We start from the raw sequence: 23,972 nt of genomic DNA, 5'->3' as shown, positions 1-23,972 counted from the left end.
GCGTTCCCGTGAGCGTTGCAATCTTAAAGTTTGCGTACCACCTCAAATATTTCCTTGAAATATTGCTTTTATAATGTACATACTTCTTTACCAACATGACCCCAATCTATAAAAAAAAGCAGACAACTGTATCAAGCATTTTGTAAGAATTATGGCCCCTTTTCACTTAGAATATGCATAGTTTTGATACATCTATGTTAAAGTTTGCGTACCACCTCAAATTTTTCCTATGTCCCTTTACATATTGCTTTTATAGTGTGCATACTTCTTTACCAACATGACCCCAACCTATAAACAAAAGCAGACAACTGTATCAAGCATTTTGTAAGAATTATGGCCCTTTTTCACTTAGAATATGCATATTTTTGATACATCTATGTTAAAGTTTGCGTACCACCACAAATATTTTCTATTTCCCTTGATATATTGCTTTTATAGTGTGAATACTTCTTTACCAACATGACCCCAACCTATAAACAAAAGCAGACAACTGTATCGAGCATTTTGTAAGAATTATGGCCCTTTTTCACTTAGAATATGCATATTTTTGATACATCTATGTTAAAGTTTGCGTACTACCTCATATATTTTCTATTTCCCTTGACATATTGCATTCATATTTTCCATACTTCTTTACCAAAATGACTCCGATCTATAAACAGGGGTAAACAACTGTAACAAGCATTTTGTAAGAATTATGGCCCTTTTTCCACTTAGAATATGCATATTATTGATAAATCTATGTTAAAGTTTGCGTACCACCTCAAATATTGTATATGTACCTTGTCATATAGCTTTTATATTTTGAACATTTCTTTACCAACATGACCCCAATCTATAAACGAGAGCAAGCAACTGTATCAAGCATTTTGTAAGAATTATGTTCCCTTTTTATACTTAAAAAATGAAATTTGGTTAGGTTGTGTGTTTAGGTTCACTTTATTCCTAAAGCATCAAAGCTATTGCTTTCATACTTGCAACAATTACTGACTAGCATTAGGGGACTGTGCAGGCAAAGTTATTGCATTGTTACTGGCATTTTGACAGAATTATGACCCATTTTATACTTAGATAAGTTAACATTTTATTACGTTTTGTTACGTTTTGTGTTTTGGTCCGTTTTACTCCTAAAGTATCTCAGCTACTGCTTTGCGACTTGAACAACTCGCTAGCTATCGTACGTGGACTGTACAGGGCAAGTTGCATAACTCTGGTTGGCATTTTTATGGAATATCGGCCCTTTTTGTCTTAGTAACTTTGAATATCTTATTAAATTTTGTGTTTAGATCCACTTTACTTCTTGCATCAAGGCTATTGCTTTCAAACTTCAAATACTTTCTTACTATCATAAGGGTACTGTACCTGGCAAGTTGATATTGACCTTGACCTTTGAATGACCTTGCCTCAAGGTCAAATTCGTAAATTTTGCTTAAATTGCCACAATTTCTTTATTTATGATTAGATTTAATTCATACTTTGACAAAACAACACTTACATGACACATCACAATGGACTCCACCCAAACCTTCCCCAACGCCCCACCCCAGAATCTCCCCCCCCCAAAAAAAAATAATTATTTTTTCCCTTTTTTTCTTATTTTTGAAAGATCATTATACCCCCCTCTCCACCCCCACCCCACCCTCCCCACTCAAAAAGATTTTGTTTCTGAAACATGGTTTTAAAAAAAACACCACAAATATTCATTGTCCCCTTGTGGTTTGCACTCCGTCTGTCAGTCTGTCTGTCTGTCTGTCAGTCAGTCTGTCTGTCTGTCAGTCAGTAAGTCCGTCACACTTTTCTGGATCCTGCGATAACTTAAAAATATTTTCGTATTTTTTCATGAAACTTGAAACATGGATAGATGGCAATATGGAGATTATGCACATCATTTCATTTGTTCCTACGTCAAAAATCTGGTTGCTATGGCAACAAATACAAATTATTTTTTTTACTGAAAATGGTGGAGTTTCACCGGTAGGGGACCATACTGCTTGGCAATCTCTTGTTTATTATGCCCCCCTCCCCTTCGGAGAAGAGCGGGTATATTGTTTTGCACATGTCGGTCGGTCGGTCGGTCCGTTGGTCGGTCGGTCCATCCGTCAACCAGATGGTTTCCGGATGATAACTCAAGAATGCTTAAGCCTAGGATCATGAATCTTCATACGTACATTGATCATGACTGCCAGATGGCCCCTATTGATTTTGAGGTCACTAGGTAAAAAGTCAAGGTCACAGTGACTTGAAATAGTAAAATGGTTTCCGGATGATAACTCAAGAATGCTTAGGCCTACGATCATCAAACTTCATAGGTACATTGATCGATCATGACTAGGTCAAAGGTGAAGGTCACAGTGACTCGAAATTTTAAAATGGTTTTCGGATGATAACTCAAGAATGCCTATGCTTAGGATCATGAAACTGCATAGGTACATTGATCATGACTGGCAGATGATCACTATTGATTTCAGGTCACTATGTCAAAGGTCAAGGTCACAGTGACTCGTAACAGTAAAATGGTTTCCGGATGATAACTCAAGTATGCTTACGCCTAGGATCATAAAACGTCATAGGTACATTGATCAAGACTAGCAGTTGACCCCTGTTGATTTCGGGTTACTAGGCCAAAGGTCAAGGTCACAGTGACTCGAAACAGTAAAATGGTTTCAGGATGATAACTCAAGAATTCTTACGCCTAGGATCATGAAACTTCAAAGGTACATTGATAATGACTGGCTGATGACCCCTATTGATTTTCAGGTCACTAGGTCAAAGGTCAAGGTCACAGTGACTCGAAACAGTAAAATGGTTTCCGGATGATAACTCAAGAATGCTTACGCATAGGATCATGAAACTGCATAGGTACATTGATCATTACTGGCAGATGGCCCCTATTAATTTTCAGGTCACTAGGTCAAAGGTCAAGGTCACAGTAACTCGAGACAGTTAAATGGTTTCCTGATGATAACTCAAGAATAATTAGGCCTAGGATCATGAAACTTCACAGGTACATTGATCATGACTGACAGATGACCCCTATTGATTTTCAGGTCACTAGGTCAAAGGTCAAGGTCACGTTGACAAAAAACGTATTCACACAATGACTGCCACGAGAACTGATAGTCCATATGAGGGCATGTGTGTTTTACAAACAGCCCTTGTTTTATTTTATTTTTAAAGGACCGTCCAACCATCCAACCCAAGCTATTGCTATCAAACTTGAAATAAAATATTGTAAGTTTATTTTATGTTTTTACAAATGTTCAATAGATTTTGGAAAATATACATGAACTCAGAATCGTCTATAAAGTACAACTTCTTTAAAACATAAGCGATCAATATCTTTCAATTATAGCCCTCTTCAAATTAGTATATGACTATATTACCTTGACCTTATTGAATATGAACAATTTCCCCATGATGGCTTACGTTATATTGTCAAGCACTCGAATAGTCGCGCGTGCTGTCTTTTGACAGCTCTTGTTACTTCACCTGAGCATAATGTGCTCATGACGATTGCCTTTCGTCCGTCGTCCGTTGTTCTGTGTGCAGCGTCAACATTTGCATTGTTAACACTCTAGAAGCCATATTTATTGTCCAATCTTAATGAAATTTGGTCAACAAATTGGTCTCAATGGTATCTTGGATAAGTTTAAAAATGGTTATGTTTGCTTGAAAAACATGGCTGCCAAGGGGCGGGGCATTTTTCCTAATATGGCTGTATATGGCTTTTGTAAAACCTTGTTAACACTCTAGAGGCCACATTTATTGTTCGATCTTCATGAAACTTGGTCAGAAGATTCACCTTTCTTATAATATCTTGGGCGAGTTTGAAAATGGTTTGTGTTTGTTGAAAATCATGACCACCAGATGGCGGGCATTTTTCCTTTTATGGCTATAGTAAAACCTTTTAACACTCTAGAGGCCACATTAATTGTCCGATCATCATGAAACATGGTCAGAAGATATTTCCCAATGATATCTAAGATGAGTTGACAAATAGTTCTGATTTGTAGAAAAACATGGGCACGAGCGGGCAGTGCATTTGTCCTTATATGGCTATATGGCTATTCTGTATAGTAAAACCTTGTTAACACTCTATATGCCTCATTTATTATCTGATTTTCATGCAACTTGGTCACGAGAATTGGCCCAATAATATCGTGGACGCGTTCAAAAATTGTTCCAGTTGGTTGAAAAAGATGGCCACCAGGGGTCGGGGTATTTTTCCTTATATGGTTATTTGGAAAAACTTGAAAACACTCTTTGTGTCACATTTATTGTCCAATCTTCATGAAACTTAATCAGAAAATTTGTTTAAATGATATTTTTGATGTGTACGAAAATCTATCCGGTCTGTTAAAAAAACGTGGTCGCCAGGGTGTTCACTATTCATGATAGTTGGTTAGAACATTTGTTCTAATGACATCCTTGGCTGCACACAACAGGCCAGTTCCTTTGAATCTCAGGTGAGCGACTTTGGGCCTTTCAGGCCCTCTTGTTTGAAACACTGCGGAAAAATTCGTTGACACATAAAATTAAACAATTAAATTGAGCATACCTTTAATTCCCGCTAAAAATAGATCATTATCGATCATTATTAGAAGACAAACACCATAAATGACTCCTTTAACGACCCGTAAATCAATCGCAAGTCTTATCTAGGTCCCTAATGCACACGCAGCTGGTTAGCGTGTGCATTTGTTTTGATAGGTCGTTTGCCGAATGCAGACAAAATTCTGATCAGAGCTTGCAAGCGCCTGTGAAATTTTCAAGCGCCGTGGCGACATGATTGGAAAACAAGCTGAACATTTAGGGTGGTGAAAGGTCAAGGTCATCCTTCAAGGTCAAAGGTCAAATTTTTCAAAATTGAAGATAGCAACTTGATGTTTGGCATGCAGGTGTATCTAATGGAGCTACACATTTTGAGTGGTGTTAAGGTCATCCTTCAAGGTCAAAGGTCAAGGTTAAAGGTCAAATATATGGGGGGACATAGCTAATGTTTCACAAACACATATTGTTCGTCATGGTTTCTTTAAAACTATGAGAAACAATGACAAGTTCATAAACTTTGAGACAACAACACCACTACTAAGACCTCAATTGTTGTAGCGGGTATTAAATGTATTGTAGTGTAAGATAAATGTAATGGGAAATGTAACTACATATTTGACTCAATGTATTCAAATTGTATATTTCCAAGTGTCAAATAAGTTATTGGTATACTAATTGAGTGAAATTAATCAATATGTGTGTGCATGTATTAATCTACTGTTTTCTAAGCTCACCTGGTTGCTCAGGTGAGCTTTTGTGACCGGTCTTTGTCCGTTGTCCGTCCGTCCGTACGTCCGTCGTCCGTTCGTACACATTTGTTCGTAAACACTCTAGAGGCCACATTTATTGTCCTATCTTCATGAAACGTGGTCAGAAGCTTTGTTCCAATGAAATCTCGGTCGAGTTCGAAACTGTGTCGTGCCGGGTCAAAAACTAGGTCACTAAGTCAAAAAAAAAAGAAAAAAACTTGTAAACTCTCTACAAGTCACATTTCATGCCCAATCTTCATGTAACTTTGTCAAAATGTTTGTCTTAATGATATGTTGATTGAGTTCAAAAGTGGTTCCGGTCGGTTTTAAAACATGGCCGCCAGTGGGCGGGGCAGTTTTCCTTTTTTGGCTATAGAGAAACATTGTAAAAACTCTAGACGTCACAAGTTTTGCCCAATCATCATGAAAGTTGATTGAAACATTGGCTTTATTGATATCTCGGACGAGTTCGAAAATGGTCGAGATCGGTGAAAAAACATTGCCGCCAGTGGGCGGGGCATTTTTCTCTATATGTATAGAGTGAAAACATGTGAACACTCTAAAATTCACATTTGTTTGCCCAATTTTCATGAAATTTGGTCAGAACATCTGTTTCCTTGCTATGAGAGTTGAGTTCGAAAATGGTTCCGGTCAGTTGAATAACATGGATCCAGATCGGTGAAAAAACATGGCCGCCAGTGGGCGGGGCATTTTTCTCTATATGTACATGTATATAGTGAAAACATGTGAACACTCTAGAAATTTTCATGAAATTTGGTCAAAACATTTGTTTCCTTGATATGAGAGTTAAGTTCGAAAATGGTTTCGGTCAGTTGAATAACATGGCTGCCAAGGAAGGGGGGGGGGCAGTTTTCCTGATTTGGCTATAGTAAAACCTTGTAAACACTCTTGAAGTCACAATTTTCGCCCAATTATCATGAAAGTTGGTCAAGACATTGGTTTAATTAATATCTCGGACAAGTTTGAAAATGGTCCAGATCGATGATAAACATGGCCGCCATTAGGCGGGGCATTTTTCTCTATATGTATATAGTGGAAACATGTGAACACTCTAGAAGTCACATTTTGGGCCCAATTTTCATGAAATTTGGTCAGAACATTTGTTTCCTTGATATGAGATTTTTGTTCGAAAATGGTTCCGGTCAGTTGAATAACATGGCTGCCGGGGGGGGGGCAGTTTTCTCATATTTATATAGTAAACAAAGCTTGTGAATACTCTAGAAGTCACATTTTTTTGCCCAATCATCATGAAACTTGGTGAAAAGATTGGTTATATATATATCACATAACTAATGCCATAATTATTGCCTTTAGAATGTCCAAATTTTCATTTTATAATACAAAATCTTTGTACACAATCTAGAGGTCACACTTTTGTTTCAGATTTTATGAATTTTGGTCATAATATTTATTTTTGTAAGCAAAGTTTGATGTTTGGTATGGGGGTCAACTCAAAATATAGGTCACCAGGTCAAATCTTACAAAAACAAAATCACTCAATATGCAAGAGTTTTGGTTCAATAATGATAATACTTTACCAGGATGTTTGTCTTAAAAATATCTAGGTCAAGTTTGACGTTTGGTAAAGATTAAATGAAACGACTCCTCTCAGGTGAACGAACTAGGGCCATCATGGCCCTCTTGTTTCTAGTTTTTTCTGGAGCATTCATTATGTGTTATAAATTATTAAAAATATAAAATAAATAAATACACATTATCAAAGTTATATCCTCTGTTATTTAAACAAATGCATGAATTTTAATTGATTCTACTGTTGCAAAAGTAATGATAATTTTTAAGTCCAGTTTTGCAGTTGAGATCAATGACCAATGATGTAATTAATTGAGGTTGAGTCAGTGATACTCATTAAACTCAATACACCGAAAAAAGTAGTAATACGTACGACAATAGTACTATTTACACGTAAATATTATATCTGTGATTGCATAATGTACTTTGTTTCAGTTCCGCCTGACAGTCCACCCCGTATAGAAAGCTTCTCTGCCGACGGCAGCTTTTTTGCGATACGAGACACCCAGCAGACTCTTACATGCTCAGTCACTGGTGGGAACCCTTTAGCCACACTCAAGTGGAACAACTGCTATGGTGGAACTATTGACAGTCCTTCATCTTTATCTGGAACTGTTTCATTGAGGATCGCCTTTGTGGCCAGTAGCTCTGAACAGCCATGCACATGTACATCTAGTCATATATTGGCTGGTACACTGAATATGGCTCTGAACATCAAAATTTTTTGTAAGATTGTATTATTATATAAATTTCCTGTTTAAAACTATAAACAATTACTAATATATACTTTACATGCTTCATAATATATATTTTGTGTTAATATACTTATTAAATTCTTAAGATCCACCAACAACTCCCAAATACGATGTGGGTTCCAGCTCATCCATACAACCTGGAACAATCAAGGTAGTCAAAGGAAACAACACGGACATAAGGTGTTTAAGTACAAGTTATCCTGCCCCTAATACGTGGAGTTGGACTCGACCTACTGGCACTACTGAGGGCCAAACACTCTCACTGAAAAACATCCAGACCTCAGATCAAGGCGCATACTTGTGTGTTGTAAAGAACACAATGGTAACGTCAAGGAGTGAGACAGTGATTCGATCCACAAACTCTTCCATTTATGTTGATGTTTTATGTAAGTGTTTGTATATTAACAGGTCACCTGTCTATTTTTATCGAATTTTAAGGTTAACAATACTGTAATTATTGTCTTTATGACACTGGGTCTGAAGTGTAATCTTGACAATATTAACGCTTATTTCAAAACAAAAAAACTGCACCTTAAAACTAGGTCACCATTTAAAATCTTTAACAAGAAGTGCAACCACTATAGGCAACATTTATTACTCAGTCTTGATAAAACATGGCCAGAATGCTTATCTTGACAATTTTATTGTTTAACTGTTGGTAAAGCATGGTAAAAAACTAGTTCTCTTTGTAAAGTTGTTAACTCTTGTGTCTCTGAATTGCGGTGAGCACTTAAGGATCATCAAGGCCGCCTTGTTATCCATAATTTATGACAGCATTGTTGAGGTGTATGTTGATTTATTATAACTTTGGAGTTACTTTATTGTGTATGATTCATTTTTCTATATTAAATTTGGTGCAACTGCAAAGAATTCGAAAATTGAGTAGAATTGTGATACTGGAATTATGCACATGATGCGCATATATGGTCTGTGCTTATGTCATAGCTGAAATTGGGACTTGATTTGTAGTTACGCATCATTCTTAGTGTAGTAAATGAGGATCATATTGAAAGATATGCAGTGCTAAAAGTTGTATTGTTTGCATCCTGTACAGGGCCCCCCTAAAATAGTATACTTTTTCCCCTTATTTCAGCTTAAAATTCCCCCCAAAAAAACATTTTTTTTAAACTTTTATACCTATGTTGCCAGCTGGTATCGTGCTATTAACCTTGATTAAATGTATATTTATGCGAATTACATTAAAATATAGCAATTTTAAGTGTTGAATGGTTTGTGAAAAGATCTTCTAAAATTCCCCTTTTTGCCCAAAACGACGTGAAATTCCCCCCTCTTAGGGCCACGGCCCCAAACACCCAAAGTGTAGCAAAGGCCCTGCTGTAACTTCTAAGAAGTGGTTTGTGTTAAAAGCTTAACATTCCATTCTTGTTGTTTCTGAATTATATTTGTAAAATTACATTAATTTCATCTGAACATTTCTTTGTTAAATACTATTGTAACTCTGATAATTCTCATTAGTGTTACGTTTTGTTCAATACTATTGCTCCACTTATTATTCTCTTAGTATTATGAAACCTTATTTCAGATAAGTCGTCTGTTGATCGTTTTGGAATAGTGGGAAATATGAGTTCTTCTGATATCACTGTCAATGAAAACGTCACCTCCACATTGGCCTGCTTTGTGGACAGTAACCCAGGATCTACAATAACTTTACTGAAAGATGGCGTATCTATAAATATGACTGAGAACAGCCGTCAGCTTGAGTCTTCGATAAGAAATGGCTGCACTGACGCTGGGGTATACACGTGTTCAATCGCAAATCAACACAACAAGGATGGGGCGTCAATGAGGAATATCAATTATTATGTCAAATGTAAGTTGTAATAGCTGTACTTTGTGTTAGTTTGGTTAACTTTGTCCATGTTTATTAGTCATTCAGACAGGACCACTTGATCCGTACATTCATAAAATCAATTTGATTTTTCAATGCAAAATAATCCCCATTTTAATGCATATTTAAACCCACACTAATTAAACAACATTGAAAGCAGGTCACCCTTGAATAATTCCTGGCCTAATGTGACCATCTTTTTATGCCCCCCCCCCCCCTTCGAAGAAGAGGGTGTATATTGTTTTGCACATGTCGGTCGGTCGGTCCGGTCCGTCCGTCCACCAGATGGTTTCCAGATTATAACTCAAGAACGCTTAGGCCTAGGATCATGAAACTTCATAGGTACATTGATAATGACTTGCAGATGATCCCTATTGATTTTTTCAGGTCACTAGGTCAAAGGTCAAGGTCACAGTGACTCGAATCAGTAAAATGGTTTCCGGATGACAACTCAAGAATGCTTACGCCTAGGATCATGAAACTGCATAGGTACATTGATCATGACTGGCAGATGACCCCTATTAATTTTTAAGTCACTAGGTCAAAGATCAAGGTCACAGTGACGTGAAACATTAAAATTGTTTCCTGATGATGGCATTTGAATGATTAGTTTAGGTATGACTGATGACACATGACACAGGACACACAAAAAGCGGTCAAAAAAGCTCACTTTGTCAGTGTCTATTCTAGACTGTGCAGTTCACGCTATTTTTCCAAAAATCTGACACATTTTTTGGCATGTGTGCGAGATAATTAGCGTGCTCGATGTTCAGGAGTGTTATTTTAAAGAGCAAAGCCATTTCCACTTCGCTGAAAATGTTGAGAGCCAATTTACGTTTGTCTGTCAATTACATGTATTACTGTACCTAATTAAAGCCCGCCGCCTAAAGACAGAGCTTGGCTGTATTAGAAAATTAATATTTCCCAAGGAGAGGAACCCTTTTAATGAGCGACAGCACTCATAGGTAGTTAATTACTGCAGTAAAATCATGCGGACGACGAGTGACATAATTGCCATGAGTGAATGGTTTTGTGGCAGTCTGTTAGCTTTTTTATACACGTCGCACTAATCGGACATAACTTCTATGTCCCTTGAGATATAACCTTCATATTTGGTATGCATGTGTATATGGACAAGGCTTTTCCATACGCACACAAATTTTGACCCATATGACCTTGACCTTGAACTTTGGGTCCGCGTTTAGGTTTCAAACTCTGCTTTTTGGTTTCGAAAAATGCTCATATCTTCTATCAAAGCGTTTATAGGGGGCATATGTCATCCTATGGTGACAGCTCTTGTTATTTATTTATGATTATCATTATTTATTATTATTTTTAGCTGGACTTTTCGAATAAAAATGAGAGCAATACTACTTGCCCCAGCGTCGGCGTCGGCTTCACCTTTGGTTAAAGTTTTTTATAAAGTCGAATAACTTTAACACTATCAAAGATAATTAACTCAAACTTGGAATACTTCTTTATGGCAACAAGACAATTCTGTATGTCAAGTTGCATAACTCTGTCAGCATTATCTTTAGAGTTATGGCCCTTTTTATACTTAGAAAATTGAAAAATTGGTTAAGTTTTGTGTTTAGGTCCACTTTATACCTAAAGTATCAAAGCTATTGCTTTTATACTTGCAACACTTACTAACTATCATAAGAGGACTGTGCAGGCAAAGTTATGTAACTCTGAGTGGCATTTTGAAAGAATTATGGCCCCTTTTATACTTAGAAAATTGAAAATTTGGTTAAGTTTTGTGTTTTGGTCCATTTTACTCATGAAGTATCATAGCTATTGCTTTCAGACTTGTAACACTCACTAACTATCATACGGGGACTGTACAGGACAAGTTGGATAACTCTGGTTGGCATTTTGACGGAATATTTTGTTAAAGTTTGTGTTTGGATGCACTTAACTTCTAAAGGATCAAGGCTATTGCTTTCAAACTTCAAATACTTTCTTACTATCACGAGGGAACTGTTCCTGGCAAGTTAAATTTAACCTTGACCGTTGAATCACCTTAAATCTTATGGTCCAATTAATAATTTTTGCTTAAATTGCCATAACTTCTTTATTTAGGATCAGATTTGATTCATGCGTTGAGAAAACGACGCTTACCTGACATACCACAATGGACTCCACCCAAACCATCCCCCAGGCCCAACCCCAGAATCCCCAGCCCCCCCCCCCACCTAAAGTTTTTTTCCTTTTTTTTAATGCCCCCTGTAGCAGTTGTACTGTCCGTCAGTCTGTGCATCCATCCGAAAATTTAAAACTTTGGCCATACCTTTTGCAATATTGAAGATAGCAACTTGATATTTCGCATGCATGTGTATCTCATGGATTGCACATTTTAAGTGGTGAAAGGTCATGGTCGTCCTTAAAAGTCAAAGGTCAAAATTATGGCGTCAGTCCGTCCGTCGGAAAACATTTAACTTGGTGATAACTTTTGGAATATTGAAGATAGCAACTTGATATTTGGCGTGCATGTGTATCTCATGAAGCTGCACATTTTGAGTGTTGAAAAGTCAAGGTCAAGGTCATCCTTCAAGGTTAAATGTCAAAAAACAAAATCCAAGGGAAGTAACAAGCTTTAAAGGGCGATAATTTCTATTTTATATCATTTGGCAGGTACAGATTCTTAACACTAGGGCAGTAATATTTTTAAAAGGATATATTCTTAAAAACAGTCTGCAAAACTCACTTTTTTGTCTTCATAGCCAATGTGGCTATGATACTTCAAAAATGTCATAGCCAGAGGAAATTTTTCATAGTCAGAAAAATGAATGAATTTACAATGACAGTTTCATGAAAGGACGAAAACAGTCGTTATATTTAGATTGCATTTTGGGGGTAACCGTAATATTGTAAACAAGTCAGTATTCCAGGTTTCAAACTTTTATTCCTTCGTAGCTTTCAGTTTCAGTTTAAAAATGATTGGCTTTAGCAGCACAATAAAAGTGTAATTCTCGGCAGCAAGTAGTTACCAGTAAAAATACAAAACCGATGCTCACGGGTATCGATCTTAATAATATGAATGATAAACACCAGGGCTCAGGAGTTCAAGTGTTTTGATTTAATTGATCACTATATTTTGAAAAATATTTTTTTATGTGTATGCATTTACTTACATAATACACTAAGACGGATATAAAATAAAGTCGTCAACGTATGGATACATTGGCACTATGCACGGGTGAGTTAGTTAACGTGTGTATGGTTATGAATTCAGAATAAATTGCGCATCGACTGGGGAATTATTTTTTAAGAGTTTTGAAACATGAAACAAGTTAACAGTATAACACCCTAGAGTAAATCGTATTTATATTAACTATTGGGAATGTGTTGCGCGTGTTAACTTTTTGTGCGTAAATACATGTCCATAACGACGTCATTTCATCGCTTAGGTAAATAACTGCATATGTATATACACAGCGCGCGTTCTCATTGGTTACTATCGATGTTAATGTACCGCTTAACTCCGCCTGCAAGGCGGTGTACTAATTGCGCTTCCAGAACAGAAAACTATCAAAACTGTCGGCAAAATGACACTCGCTCTTTTGATCTAAGCCTTAAAGGGATCTTTTCACGGTTTGGTAAATTGACAACATTTACAAAAGTTATTTCAGATTCGCAAATTTTCGGTTTAGTTATGATAATTGTGAAGAAACAGTATTACTGAACATTTGCCATGGTCTAATATAGCCATTATATGCATCTTTTGACGATTTATAAAGCGTTGCAACGCAAAACGATTGAATAATTTGGAGAGTTCTGTTGTTGTCGTTTAAATTTGTAAAACTACGAAGATTGCTTATATAACGTATAAAATACGCATATTATGTATGCTTGGCAGGATAGCTCAGTTGGCTAATGCGTTTTATCTGCAGGATTCCGGGAGTTACTGGTTCAAGCCCTGCTGCGGTCAACTTTTTTTTCCTTTTTTAAATTTTATTTTTGATTTTTTACTGGAGCTTTTTTGAAATTTAATGTTTATATTTATCAATATAAAGCATATAATGACAAACTTCAAAACATGCCAAAATCTGTGAAAAGGCCCCTTTAGTTGTTTGGAGTGAATGCCTATGTATGCTACTTGACTGGATAAGCTTTTACATCAGTGATCATGATGATAAACCGATATTTTAAAAGCGTCATCGGCGACTTTATGACATGTGTAGATATTGAAGTGTTACACTGTTACGGTTATTAATAACACACATTTGACCGTTTTACTTTATTTACAAACTAAAAATTCGCAATATTATTTCTTTTATCGGCGTAGAATTCAAGTTCAGTTTACCAAAAGTATTACAACATTTTTAATACGCGAGTCGGACTTTAAACTCTCTATAACAGCTAAGGGAGATCACTAATGATATAAAACTAAGGGAAGTAACCAAGCGGTGTCACTGTAAGAATTTACACCTGAAATGTGTAAATTGATTATGTTTTTGTTTATTTTCTTTGATTTTCTTTCATCGCAATTCAGGCGATCTATATTCAATTGTTCTATCCTCAGAGCCGAGATTTCTTCGCATTGGCGATTAGGCGATAGGGGAATTTTGCAGACTGATCTGAAACAAATTTTAAGGTCAAAGTCATCCTTCACATTCAAAAGTAAAAAAACACAATCCAAGGGAAGTAATAAGCTATAAAAGGGAGATAATTCCTAAACCTGCCAAATGATATATTGAACTTTTATTTCAAAGCGGCGCAATAGATGGCATTGTGTTTCTTACAAACACATCTCTTGTTCCTTATATGGCTATAGTAAAACCTTGTTAACACTATAGAGGCCACATTTAGTTTCCGATCTTTATGAAACTTGCTCAGAAGATTTGTCCCAATGATATCTTGGATGAGCTAAAAAATGGTAATCTTTGCTTGAAAAACATGGCTGCCAAGGGGCAGGGCATTTTTCCTTATATGGCTATAGTATAATCTTGTTAACACTCTAGAGGCCACATTTATTGTCCAATCTTCATGAAAATTGGTTAGAAGATTCATCCCAATAATTTCTTGGAAGAGTTAAAAAATGATGCCGGTTGGTTGAAAAACATGGCCGCCAGGGGGCAGGGCTTTTTCCTTGTATGGCTATAGAAAAACCTTGTTAACACTCTATAGAGGCCACATTTATTGTCCAATCTTCATGAAATATGGTCAGAAGATTTGTCTTATTGATATCTTGGATGAGTTCGAAAATGGTAACGTTTGCTTGAAAAACATGGCTGCCAAGGGGCCCGGCATTTTTCCTTATATGGCTCTATATGGCTATAGTAAAATCTTGTTAACACGCTAGAGGGCACATTTATAGTCCGATCTTCATGAAAGTCGGTCAGGAGATTCATCCCAATTATATCTTGGACGAGTTAAAAAATGATGCCGGTTGGTTGAAAAACATGGCCACCACAGGGGCGGGGCCTTTTTTCCTTATATGGCTATTGTAAAACTTTGTTAACACTGTTGAGGTCACATGTATTTTCCGATCATCATGAAACTTGGTCAGAAAATTTATCCCAATAATATCTTGGACGAGTTAAACAATGATGCCGGTTGGTTGAAAAACATGGCTGCCAGGGTGCGGGGCATTTTTTCTTATATGGCTATAGTAAAACTTTGTTAACACTCTATTGAGGTTACTTTTATTTTCCGATCTTCATGAAACTTGGACAGAAGATTTGTCTCAATAATATCTTGTTATCTCAGATGAGCGACTTTGGGCCTTTCAGGCCCTCTTTTTTTCTTCTGGAGGGGATTTTTTTCTACAAAATTGGTGAGAAATATATACTCTTTCTTGAGGGGAATGGAACCGAATATCGGCCTCGAAGTTGCCATTAAAAAAAACAGATAGCCGCCAGCGGTCTGGGAATTTATCATAATATGGCTATAGTCAAACCTTGTTAGCACTCTAAAAGTTACATTTATTGTTCACTCTGCATGAAACTTGGTCAGAACATTTGTTCTAATGATATCCTGGGGCTGCACTGAGCAGGTCAGTTCCTTTATATCTCAGGTGAGCGACTTTGGGCCTTTCAGGCCCTCTTGTTTTTCGTACCCATATTTTTTGGCGTACCTAATTTTTTTTTTGTACCCAAATGTTTTATTTCCAATTTGTTTTTTCGTACCCCAATTTTTTTGTACACATTTTTTTTTCGTACCCAATTTTTGTTTGGTACAGTTACCCAAATATTATTTCATACCCAATTTGTGTTTCGTACCGAATTTGTTTTGCGTACCCACATTTTTTTTTGATACCCATTTTGTTTTCCTACCCAAATTTTATTTCGGACCCAAATTTTTTTGGGCATAATGTTTTAGTTCCCAAATTATTCTGTATGCAAATTTTTGTTCTTACCAATTTTTTTTTCGTTTCCAAATTTTTTTTCGTTCCAATTTTTTTGTCTTTCCCAAATTCTTTTTCGTACCCAAATTTGTTTTCGTACCCAATTTTTTTTTCGTACCCACATTTTTGTTCGTACCCCAAATTTTGTTGGCATTATTTTTTCCTGCCCAAAATGTTGGTACCTAAATGATTTTTCCTACCCAAATTTTATTTTGGACCCAATTTTTTTTTGGCATAAAATTTTTGTTCCCAAATGTTTGCATATGGAAATTTTTTTCTTACCAAATTTTTTTTAACCAATTTTTTTTCGTTATTTTTTATTCTTTCCCAAATTTATTTCGTTCCCACATTTTTTTTTCTAACCCACATTTTTTTCATACCCACATTTTTTTTCCTACCCACAATTTTCTTACCCTAATTTTCTTTCCTACCCAAATTTTATTTCGGATCCAAATTTTTTTTTGGTATAATGTTTTTGTTCCCTAGTTTTTTCGTATGCAAATTTTTTTTCATACCAAACTTTAAGCTCTACTGGTTATAGGCCAGAAGAGCTTATGGGATGGCTTGGTGTCTGTCTGTCTGTCTGCTGTCTGTCTGTCTGTCTGTCTGTCTGTCTGTCTGTCTGTCTGTCTGTCTGTCTGTCTGTCTGTCTGTCTGTCTGTCTGTCTGTGTGTGTGTGTGTGTGTGTGTGTGTGTGTGTGTGTGTGTGTGTGTGTGCGTTAGACTTTCTCTTGTTTATCCGATAAAGTCCACATTTTTCATCCGATTCTTTTCAAACTTGTTCAGTGTGTTGATATTAATGAGGACTCGAACCCTATTAAAAATGGCTTACATCTAGTTGGTATATAAGTCTACCTACATGACTCACAGATGAAGTGTGTCATTTTTTTCCAGCCTATTTATTTTCTGCGAAGTTATGTGCCTTGCATTTACAAATGTTATTATAACTGTTTTCCGGAAGTTTTTTTACACCACACTGTCAGATATTGAGCTGATTTTTAGCTCACCTGTCACGAAGTGACATGGTGAGCTCATGTGACCGTGTGATGTCCGGCGTCCGTTGTGCGTGTGTGAGTGCGTGCGTGCGTCCGTCAACAATTTGTTTGTGTAGACAGTAGAGGTCACAGTTTTTATCCAATCTTTATGAAATTTAGTCAGAATGTTTATCTTGATAAAATCTGGGTTGGGATTGTTTTTGGGTCATCTGGAGTAATAAACTAGGTCACTAGGTCAAAAAACAAGGTCACTAGGTCAAATTATAGAAAAACCTTGTGTAGACAATAGAGGTCGCAATTTTCATCCAATCTTAATGAAATTTGGTCAGAATGTTTATCTTGATGAAATCTGGGTTGGGATTGTATTTTGGTCATCTGGGGTCAAAAAGTAGGTCACTAGGTCAAATCATAGTCAAAAAAGGTCAACAATCAGTTTGTGTAGACAGTAGAGGTCACAGTTTTCATCCAGTCTTTATGAATTTTGGTCAGAATGTTTATATTTATGAAATCTGGGTTGGAATTGTATTTGAGTCATCTGGGGTCAAAAACTAGGTTACTAGGTCAAAAACTATGTTACTAGGTCAAATAATAGAAAAACCTTGTGTAGACAATAGAGATCGCAGTTTTAATTCAATCTGTATGAAATTTGGTCAGCATGTTTATCTTGATGAAATCTGGGTTTGGATTGTATTTGGGTCATCTGGAATCAAAAACTAGGTCACTAGATCAAATAATAGAAAAACCTTGTGTAGACAATAGAGGTCACAGTTTTCATCAAATATTTATTAAATTTGGTCAGAATGTTTGTCTTGATGAAATCTGGGTTGGGATTGTATTTGGATCATCTGGGGTCAAAAACTAGGTCACTAGGTCAAATATTAGAAAACCCTTGTGTAGAAAATAGAGGTCAAAGTTTTCATCCAATCTTTATGAAATTTGGTCAGAATGTTTACCTTGATGAAATCCGGGTTGGGATTGTATTTGGGTCATATGGGTCAAAATCTAGGTCACTAGGTCAAATCATAGAAAACACTTGTGTAGACAATAGAGGTCACAGTTCTCATCAGATCTTAATTAAATATTGTCAGAGTGTTTGTCATGTTAAAATCTGAGTTGGGATTGAATTTGGGTCATCTAGGGTAAAAAACTAGGTCACTAGGTCAAATTAAAAAAACAACTTTTGTAGACAGTAGAGGTCACAGTTTTCATCCAAACTTAATTAAATTTGGCCAGAATGTTAATCTTGATGACATCTGGGTTGGGATTGTATTAGGGTCATCTGTGGTCAAAAACTAAGTCACCAGGTCAAATCATAGAAGAACCTTGTGTAAAAAATAGAGGTCATAGTTTTCCTCTGATTTTAATGAAGTATGGTCAGAATGTTTATCTTGATAATATCTGATTTTGGATCGTATATGGGTCATCTGAGGTCAAAAATTAGTTCACCGGACCAATGCTAGTAAAACCTTGTGTAGATGAAAGAGGTCACAGTTTTCATCACGTCTTAATGACATTTTGTCAGAATGTATTAATTAATGAAATCTTTCTTGGGATTGTATATGGGTCTGATAGAATTTAAGTTGATTTAGCAAGGTTATTCAGGTGAGCGATTCAGGACCATCATGGCCCTCTTGTTACTATATGTGTCTACCTACATGACCTACAGATGAAGTGTGAAATGTGGTCCTGTCCATTTTTTTGCGAAGTTATGGGCCTTGGACTTAGAACTTCTCACTATAATAATCGATTTTCTTGAGTGTTTTATGCCATGCTTTAAGATATTGAGCTGATATTTGATTATTATAGTGTTACATAACCAACTGAAGAAGTGTGAAATTCATTTCGGTCCATTGATTTTTGGCGAAGTTATGGGAATTGTACTTAGAATCAAGCTCAGGTCTTGTTTTTATGTCCTTGTATATGTTGTGGAGTAAGATCAATGCTTTAACTGTTTTGATAGGCACACCACGACCGGCACCAAGTATTTCAATAGACTACAACGTGACAATTGCACAGCAGGTAAATACTGCGCTAAGTTTCACAGCCCTGGCATATCCACCGGTGGAACAAGTTTTGTGGCAGAAATGTAATACTTCAGGATTTTTTCCGGTGTCAAAAGGAAAGGAAACTTTCTCATTGCATGGGTTTGGTAAGAGCATTGCGAAGTGCAACATGACGCTACTGGATGTACAGCAGAACGACTATGGACAATATAAGCTGACTATTACAGGATCAGACAGTCAAGTGTGGTCAGCACTCTTCTATCTCAATGCTGAAGGTAAACATGCGTGATTTATTTATTTTATGATACAAATCTTGTGTCAAATATATACACATTAATAATGTCATTTACATTGTTAGTAGCTTCAAACATAGTGTACAAGAAAATAAGAAAAGGCAAGCTTTTCTACTCTGTGTGAAGCCATCGTAGAATTCCAGAATTATTGGGTAAATGAATTGACATATTTTATCTAAACTCATAACATATATAGATATCTTGTATTGAGAAGTCAATTGGCATGACGTATTTGCGGGGTAGAGTATAGGTAGACAGACAGACAGACAGATAGATCAAATTGAGCAACTGTTCAGATACTTCATACATAAATAGATTACATCCTGACCTATCATGATTTTAATGGAGGCAAATTTACCGTACTTAAATATGGAAAAATGTTTATTCTCTTAACTTAAGGAAAAATTGAACTTGTGCTATGAAACTTCATACATTGTTATCTTATATCCTTTAACTACTTATAAACTACCTATCTTTTGAAAATTGTAATTAGAAAGTTCATAAAGGTCTTTATAGTCTTCATTTAAGAATACTGAGAAAGACCCTTAACTGTGACCTGTGATGTGTTACACTGTCGACATTTTGACGATGCTGCGAAGCAGCTCGTCTAAGTTATCATACCATGAACACATTCTTCACAATGTCGACCAATGTAAAAGACCGAGCCAGTCCGATTGAGATAGCTCGATTTTTCTTATCGGCATACCTCGCTGATTATCATTGATAAAGGTAAAGGAAGCTCATCTATAAATAGGACAGCATATTCTGGGAAAAAGATTTAGTAATAGTTTGAAAACGTTATTTTTAAATCAGTTATATTCAATCCATTATATGTTTATAGATCAATGAAACAACTATGCATTTTCTGTATTGTATTTGACATTTGTCGTGATTCTGTATATAAATTGCGAATGAAAACGTGTATTATTAACGTTTAACGCGATTATGAGTGTAAAGAAAACTAATTATTTCGAACCTGCCATTTGTAAATGTTATAGCGAGTATGGTATATAAACAGCAGACCGGTATCGCCGTACGACATCCATGAAACTCGCTCTTATGCATGCTCTCACAATTTGCATATTTAATAAACTTTTCTAACAGAAATTACAGAGCCACATCAGGGCACACACTATGTTTGATAATTCATTCGTTTGTTGGATATTGTTTGCTGTTTTAAACACAAATTAGGTCATATCGCGGAGATTTAGTTAACCTGACCTTGTGTTCATGGGCGAATTCACGTATTCAAGTCGTATTCGACTATGTGCTTATACCTTCTTTCGGGAATCATCATGAAAGTATTGCCGTACTTAACGAACAAACATGCCTAAGCTTATTGAATTAGAGAAAGAACAAAAATCACAAGAGAAAAATTATATGTTCATGCACATTGGCATGTGAAATCATGTCCGTACACATAACATCATTAACCTACAAAAGGCAACAACGAAATATATAGTTTGGTATGATATACATGTGAAATTAAAGAGCATGGTTTTATTAAAGAGCATGTCAAGTTTGGTACATATCTGCTACGTAACGTTAGGTTATAACCCACAAACGTTTTACTGTAACATAACGTTTTTTTAAGATAAGTGGTATAGAAAATACACGTCGAAAATCTTTTTAAAGATATTTCTTGTCATATTTGATCGAGAATGTAACCCGCCTCTCAGTTTCGCTGAATGGCTCAAGTTCCCCACGGGTACTGCTTCCCCGTACCCCCAATTTTTTCTTTCGTACCCAACATTTGTCGCACCCAATTTTGTTCTTACCCATTTTTTTTGTACCCAATTTTTTTTCGTTCCCAATTTTTTTTCGTTCCCAATTAGTTTTTCGTACCCACATTTTTCATGGTAACCAAATTGTTTTTCGTACCCAATGTTTTTGGCATAATTTTTGTACCCAAAATGTTCGTACCCATTTTTTTCGTACCCAAAATTTTCGTACCCACATACACAATTGTGATGTAGATAAACTTAAATTGATGCTTTTATATCCATCCTTTTCAAAAGCATCGTCACACCAGTACTGTCAGTACTTTGATATAGTATAATTTAGTAGGCGATTATGATTAAGCCTCTGGGGGAAGTCAGCATGCACACTATAATTGATTACGTTCTTAACCCAGCCTACTTCCAACAAAGAACATAAATTGACTTTCTTGGAACATAAACTAAGAACCTTTGCAAATGTTTTGGAAAAGATGCAATAAACTGTATTTGTGTGAAAGTCTTAAAATTCAACATGTTTTTATGCCGCCCGTTAGGGGTGGTATATAGCAGTTGCACCGTACATCTGTCCGTCTGGCATTCGGTTTTCAGAGGGATTTTTGGGCAAAGCTTTTATATATTGAGCTGATATTTGCTACATGACCTAACGATAAATAAAGTGTGAGTTTCTTTCCTGTCCATTGATTTTGGGGGAAGATATGGGCCTTGGACTTGGACCTATAATAACCGTTTTCTGGAAGTTTTTTCATGCAACGCATTCAGATATTGAACTGATTTTGTGTATGTTAGTAAACCTACATGACCTACAGATGAAGTGTGAAATTTGTTCTATTCCTATGATTTCTCTATAGTTAACGTTTTCTGGATGTTTTCTTATGCAATACTTTTAGATATTTAGCTGATTTTTCGTATGTGAGTCTACTCTACCTACATGATTCACAAATGAAGTGTGAGTTTCGTTCCAGTCCATTGACTTTTTGTGAAATAATGAGCCCTGGATTTACAAATTTTCTCTTAAATACCTACTGTGTAGCTTCATAGCACTAAAGCGGGCATTGTGTTTCAGGAATGCAGGTCTTGTTAAACTGTATTTTCATTGTCAATCATTAATAACATATTCTTCTCTTATCTGCGTCTTGTGTAAATTGCTGAATAATAATATTATTACCACGTTAGTATCTTTATATTCTGTTTTCCCAAAAACGCTTTAGACAAAAGAAGCTCACCAGGTGATGAAGTATTTTCAGACAGACCCGACCCACCATCAGAATTGACTGTCATTTACGAATCTGTGACAGAATCATCGGCAAATATAACATGGAAATCTGGTTTTGATAGAGGTATGCAGCAGACATTCCATCTACGTTATAGATTAGATGGAACTAATGATTGGACCGTACAACAATTGCCAGACCAATCAAGAATGGCAAAGCAGGACATGCATTTTTTATCACAGGTCTCCGCAGCAATTCAAAGTACAGCATTGAGTTGTTTTCTTCAAATGCTAAGGGAAATTCGTCATATGTGAAGGAAACATTTTCTACACTTATGCGGATAGGTATGTTAATTAAATATTGTTACTAAGACATTCATATACTGCTTCATCATATGCATCATCATCATTATCATTCCTTTGACCGGTTCGGTTTTTGGAGGGAAAAGAAGGACGACGATACATAAATCCTCTGCCAGTTATGTCTATTATGGGCTGCTAAGAGTAATTTATAAATGGCAAGTGATGTCCACTTGTTCACGTTGTCCATCCAGTTTTTCTTCTGACGGCCTCGACGACGACCTCCCTCTGGCGTGCCCTGAAGCCCAGTCCTGCATAGAGAGTCGTGCCTGGTGACCTGTCCAAACTAAGCCAGATTTTGTCGTTTGACAGTCGCCAGTAGGCGTTCTTGTGGGCAAACAAGTATTGCATTTATGTTTTGGACGTACTTGTTGGTCTTGTGTTCCATGTAGGACATACTCAACACTATTAAATAGTTTGAAACTTGCAAAAACTGTAAAATACAGGAATGAATAATCAAGATAAGAAACATAATAATATGTATGTCTATCTTCAATATTTAAGTTCCGGTACTGTTTAGATTATAGAAACTCAGTAGTAAAATTGTTTCAAATATAATATATGTGACACCTAATAAACCACGTAAAGGGCAGTCGAAGCACCAACATGTGGTTTCCTGTTAGTAACTTTAGTTTGCATTGACTATATTGATGAATCTTTGAATATAGAAAGCGTGCGTGAAAATATCGCTTGTAATTGTTTTTGGGCTTGTCGTATCAAGTTCAAGTCGGAGTTTGCCTAATACAGGAAAAAAACAGTTTCCGTTGACCAGTGTTGTGTAAACGAAGCATATTATGCACATTTTTTCAATTGAATGCAAGGAATTAGCCTTCTTTAGTTTGTAGACACATCGGAATAAATTCAGGCTGTAATGAATAAAGAAAATTAAATTGCACGTGTATTTTATGGTCCGCGTTCATTTTTATATTTAACCAGAGTCTTAACATGTATTGGTTTTGTAGTAAAGGCGACTTGTATTTTACCGTTGCAGATCAAGGCTCCTCCACAACCAGTTCCAAATCCGGGGTGATTGCCGGCAGTATAGTAGGAGGACTAATTGGATTACTTGTCATAGTGATAACTGTGGTTGCACTCAGAAAATACGAACTCACGTGTATTTGTAAATGCGCTCGAAAGGGTAAATACATTTAATTTTCTTTTAAAATGAGTTTATGTAATTGCATTTTTTACAATATTAATATTTATATTTTACAATATTAATATTTATGTACATATTTCAGAATCAAACGGACAAGCGCTGTATGAGGCCTCCGCTGTTTCAGCGATAAACCATGGTACGAAACGTAGATTGAAAAAGTATTTAAAACTGCTCAAATGAAACAAGTGGAATACATTTTAGCACTTTTCTAATACATGTCAAAACATATCTTTTTAATACAATTTACTTTTGTTAACTATTGTATATTTAGTGAGTGTATTTTGATTTTATGAGCATATGAGTCCCTTGGAATTCGTAATGATATTCGGTACGTAAAACTGCGTATAAATTGTGGTATTCAAACATATTTAATCGAGTTATTGAAATCAAATGTATTCTTTAAAAAACA

General features: G+C 36.1%; 1 protein-coding gene across 10 annotated transcripts in view; it reads left to right on the top strand.

The window, feature by feature from the left end:
• The window catches only part of LOC127871026 (hemicentin-1-like), a 71,742-nt gene that overhangs the window by 43,711 nt on the left and 4,059 nt on the right, over positions 1-23,972 (top strand). For 4 of the 10 annotated variants that reach the window (XM_052413635.1, XM_052413634.1, XM_052413636.1 and 1 more), the window contains 8 exons: positions 7,287-7,577; positions 7,693-7,992; positions 9,150-9,437; positions 18,760-19,077; positions 22,288-22,389; positions 23,396-23,542; positions 23,646-23,700; positions 23,856-23,891. In XM_052413635.1, coding sequence (XP_052269595.1) covers positions 7,287-7,577; positions 7,693-7,992; positions 9,150-9,437; positions 18,760-19,077; positions 22,288-22,389; positions 23,396-23,542; positions 23,646-23,700; positions 23,856-23,891 — 1,537 coding nt within the window. Of the gene's footprint in view, positions 1-7,286; positions 7,578-7,692; positions 7,993-9,149; positions 9,438-18,759; positions 19,078-22,042; positions 22,390-22,598; positions 22,738-23,395; positions 23,543-23,645; positions 23,701-23,855; positions 23,892-23,972 lie in introns of those variants that run through there. The other 6 variants (XR_008045046.1, XR_008045047.1, XM_052413637.1 and 3 more) reach the window with 5 other exon arrangements.

This window comes from Dreissena polymorpha, chromosome 3 (assembly GCF_020536995.1).
Source record: "Dreissena polymorpha isolate Duluth1 chromosome 3, UMN_Dpol_1.0, whole genome shotgun sequence".
NCBI lineage: Eukaryota > Metazoa > Mollusca > Bivalvia > Myida > Dreissenidae > Dreissena > Dreissena polymorpha.
Note: the sequence above shows the minus strand (reverse complement) of the source record. Positions and strands in the feature narration are given on the sequence as shown.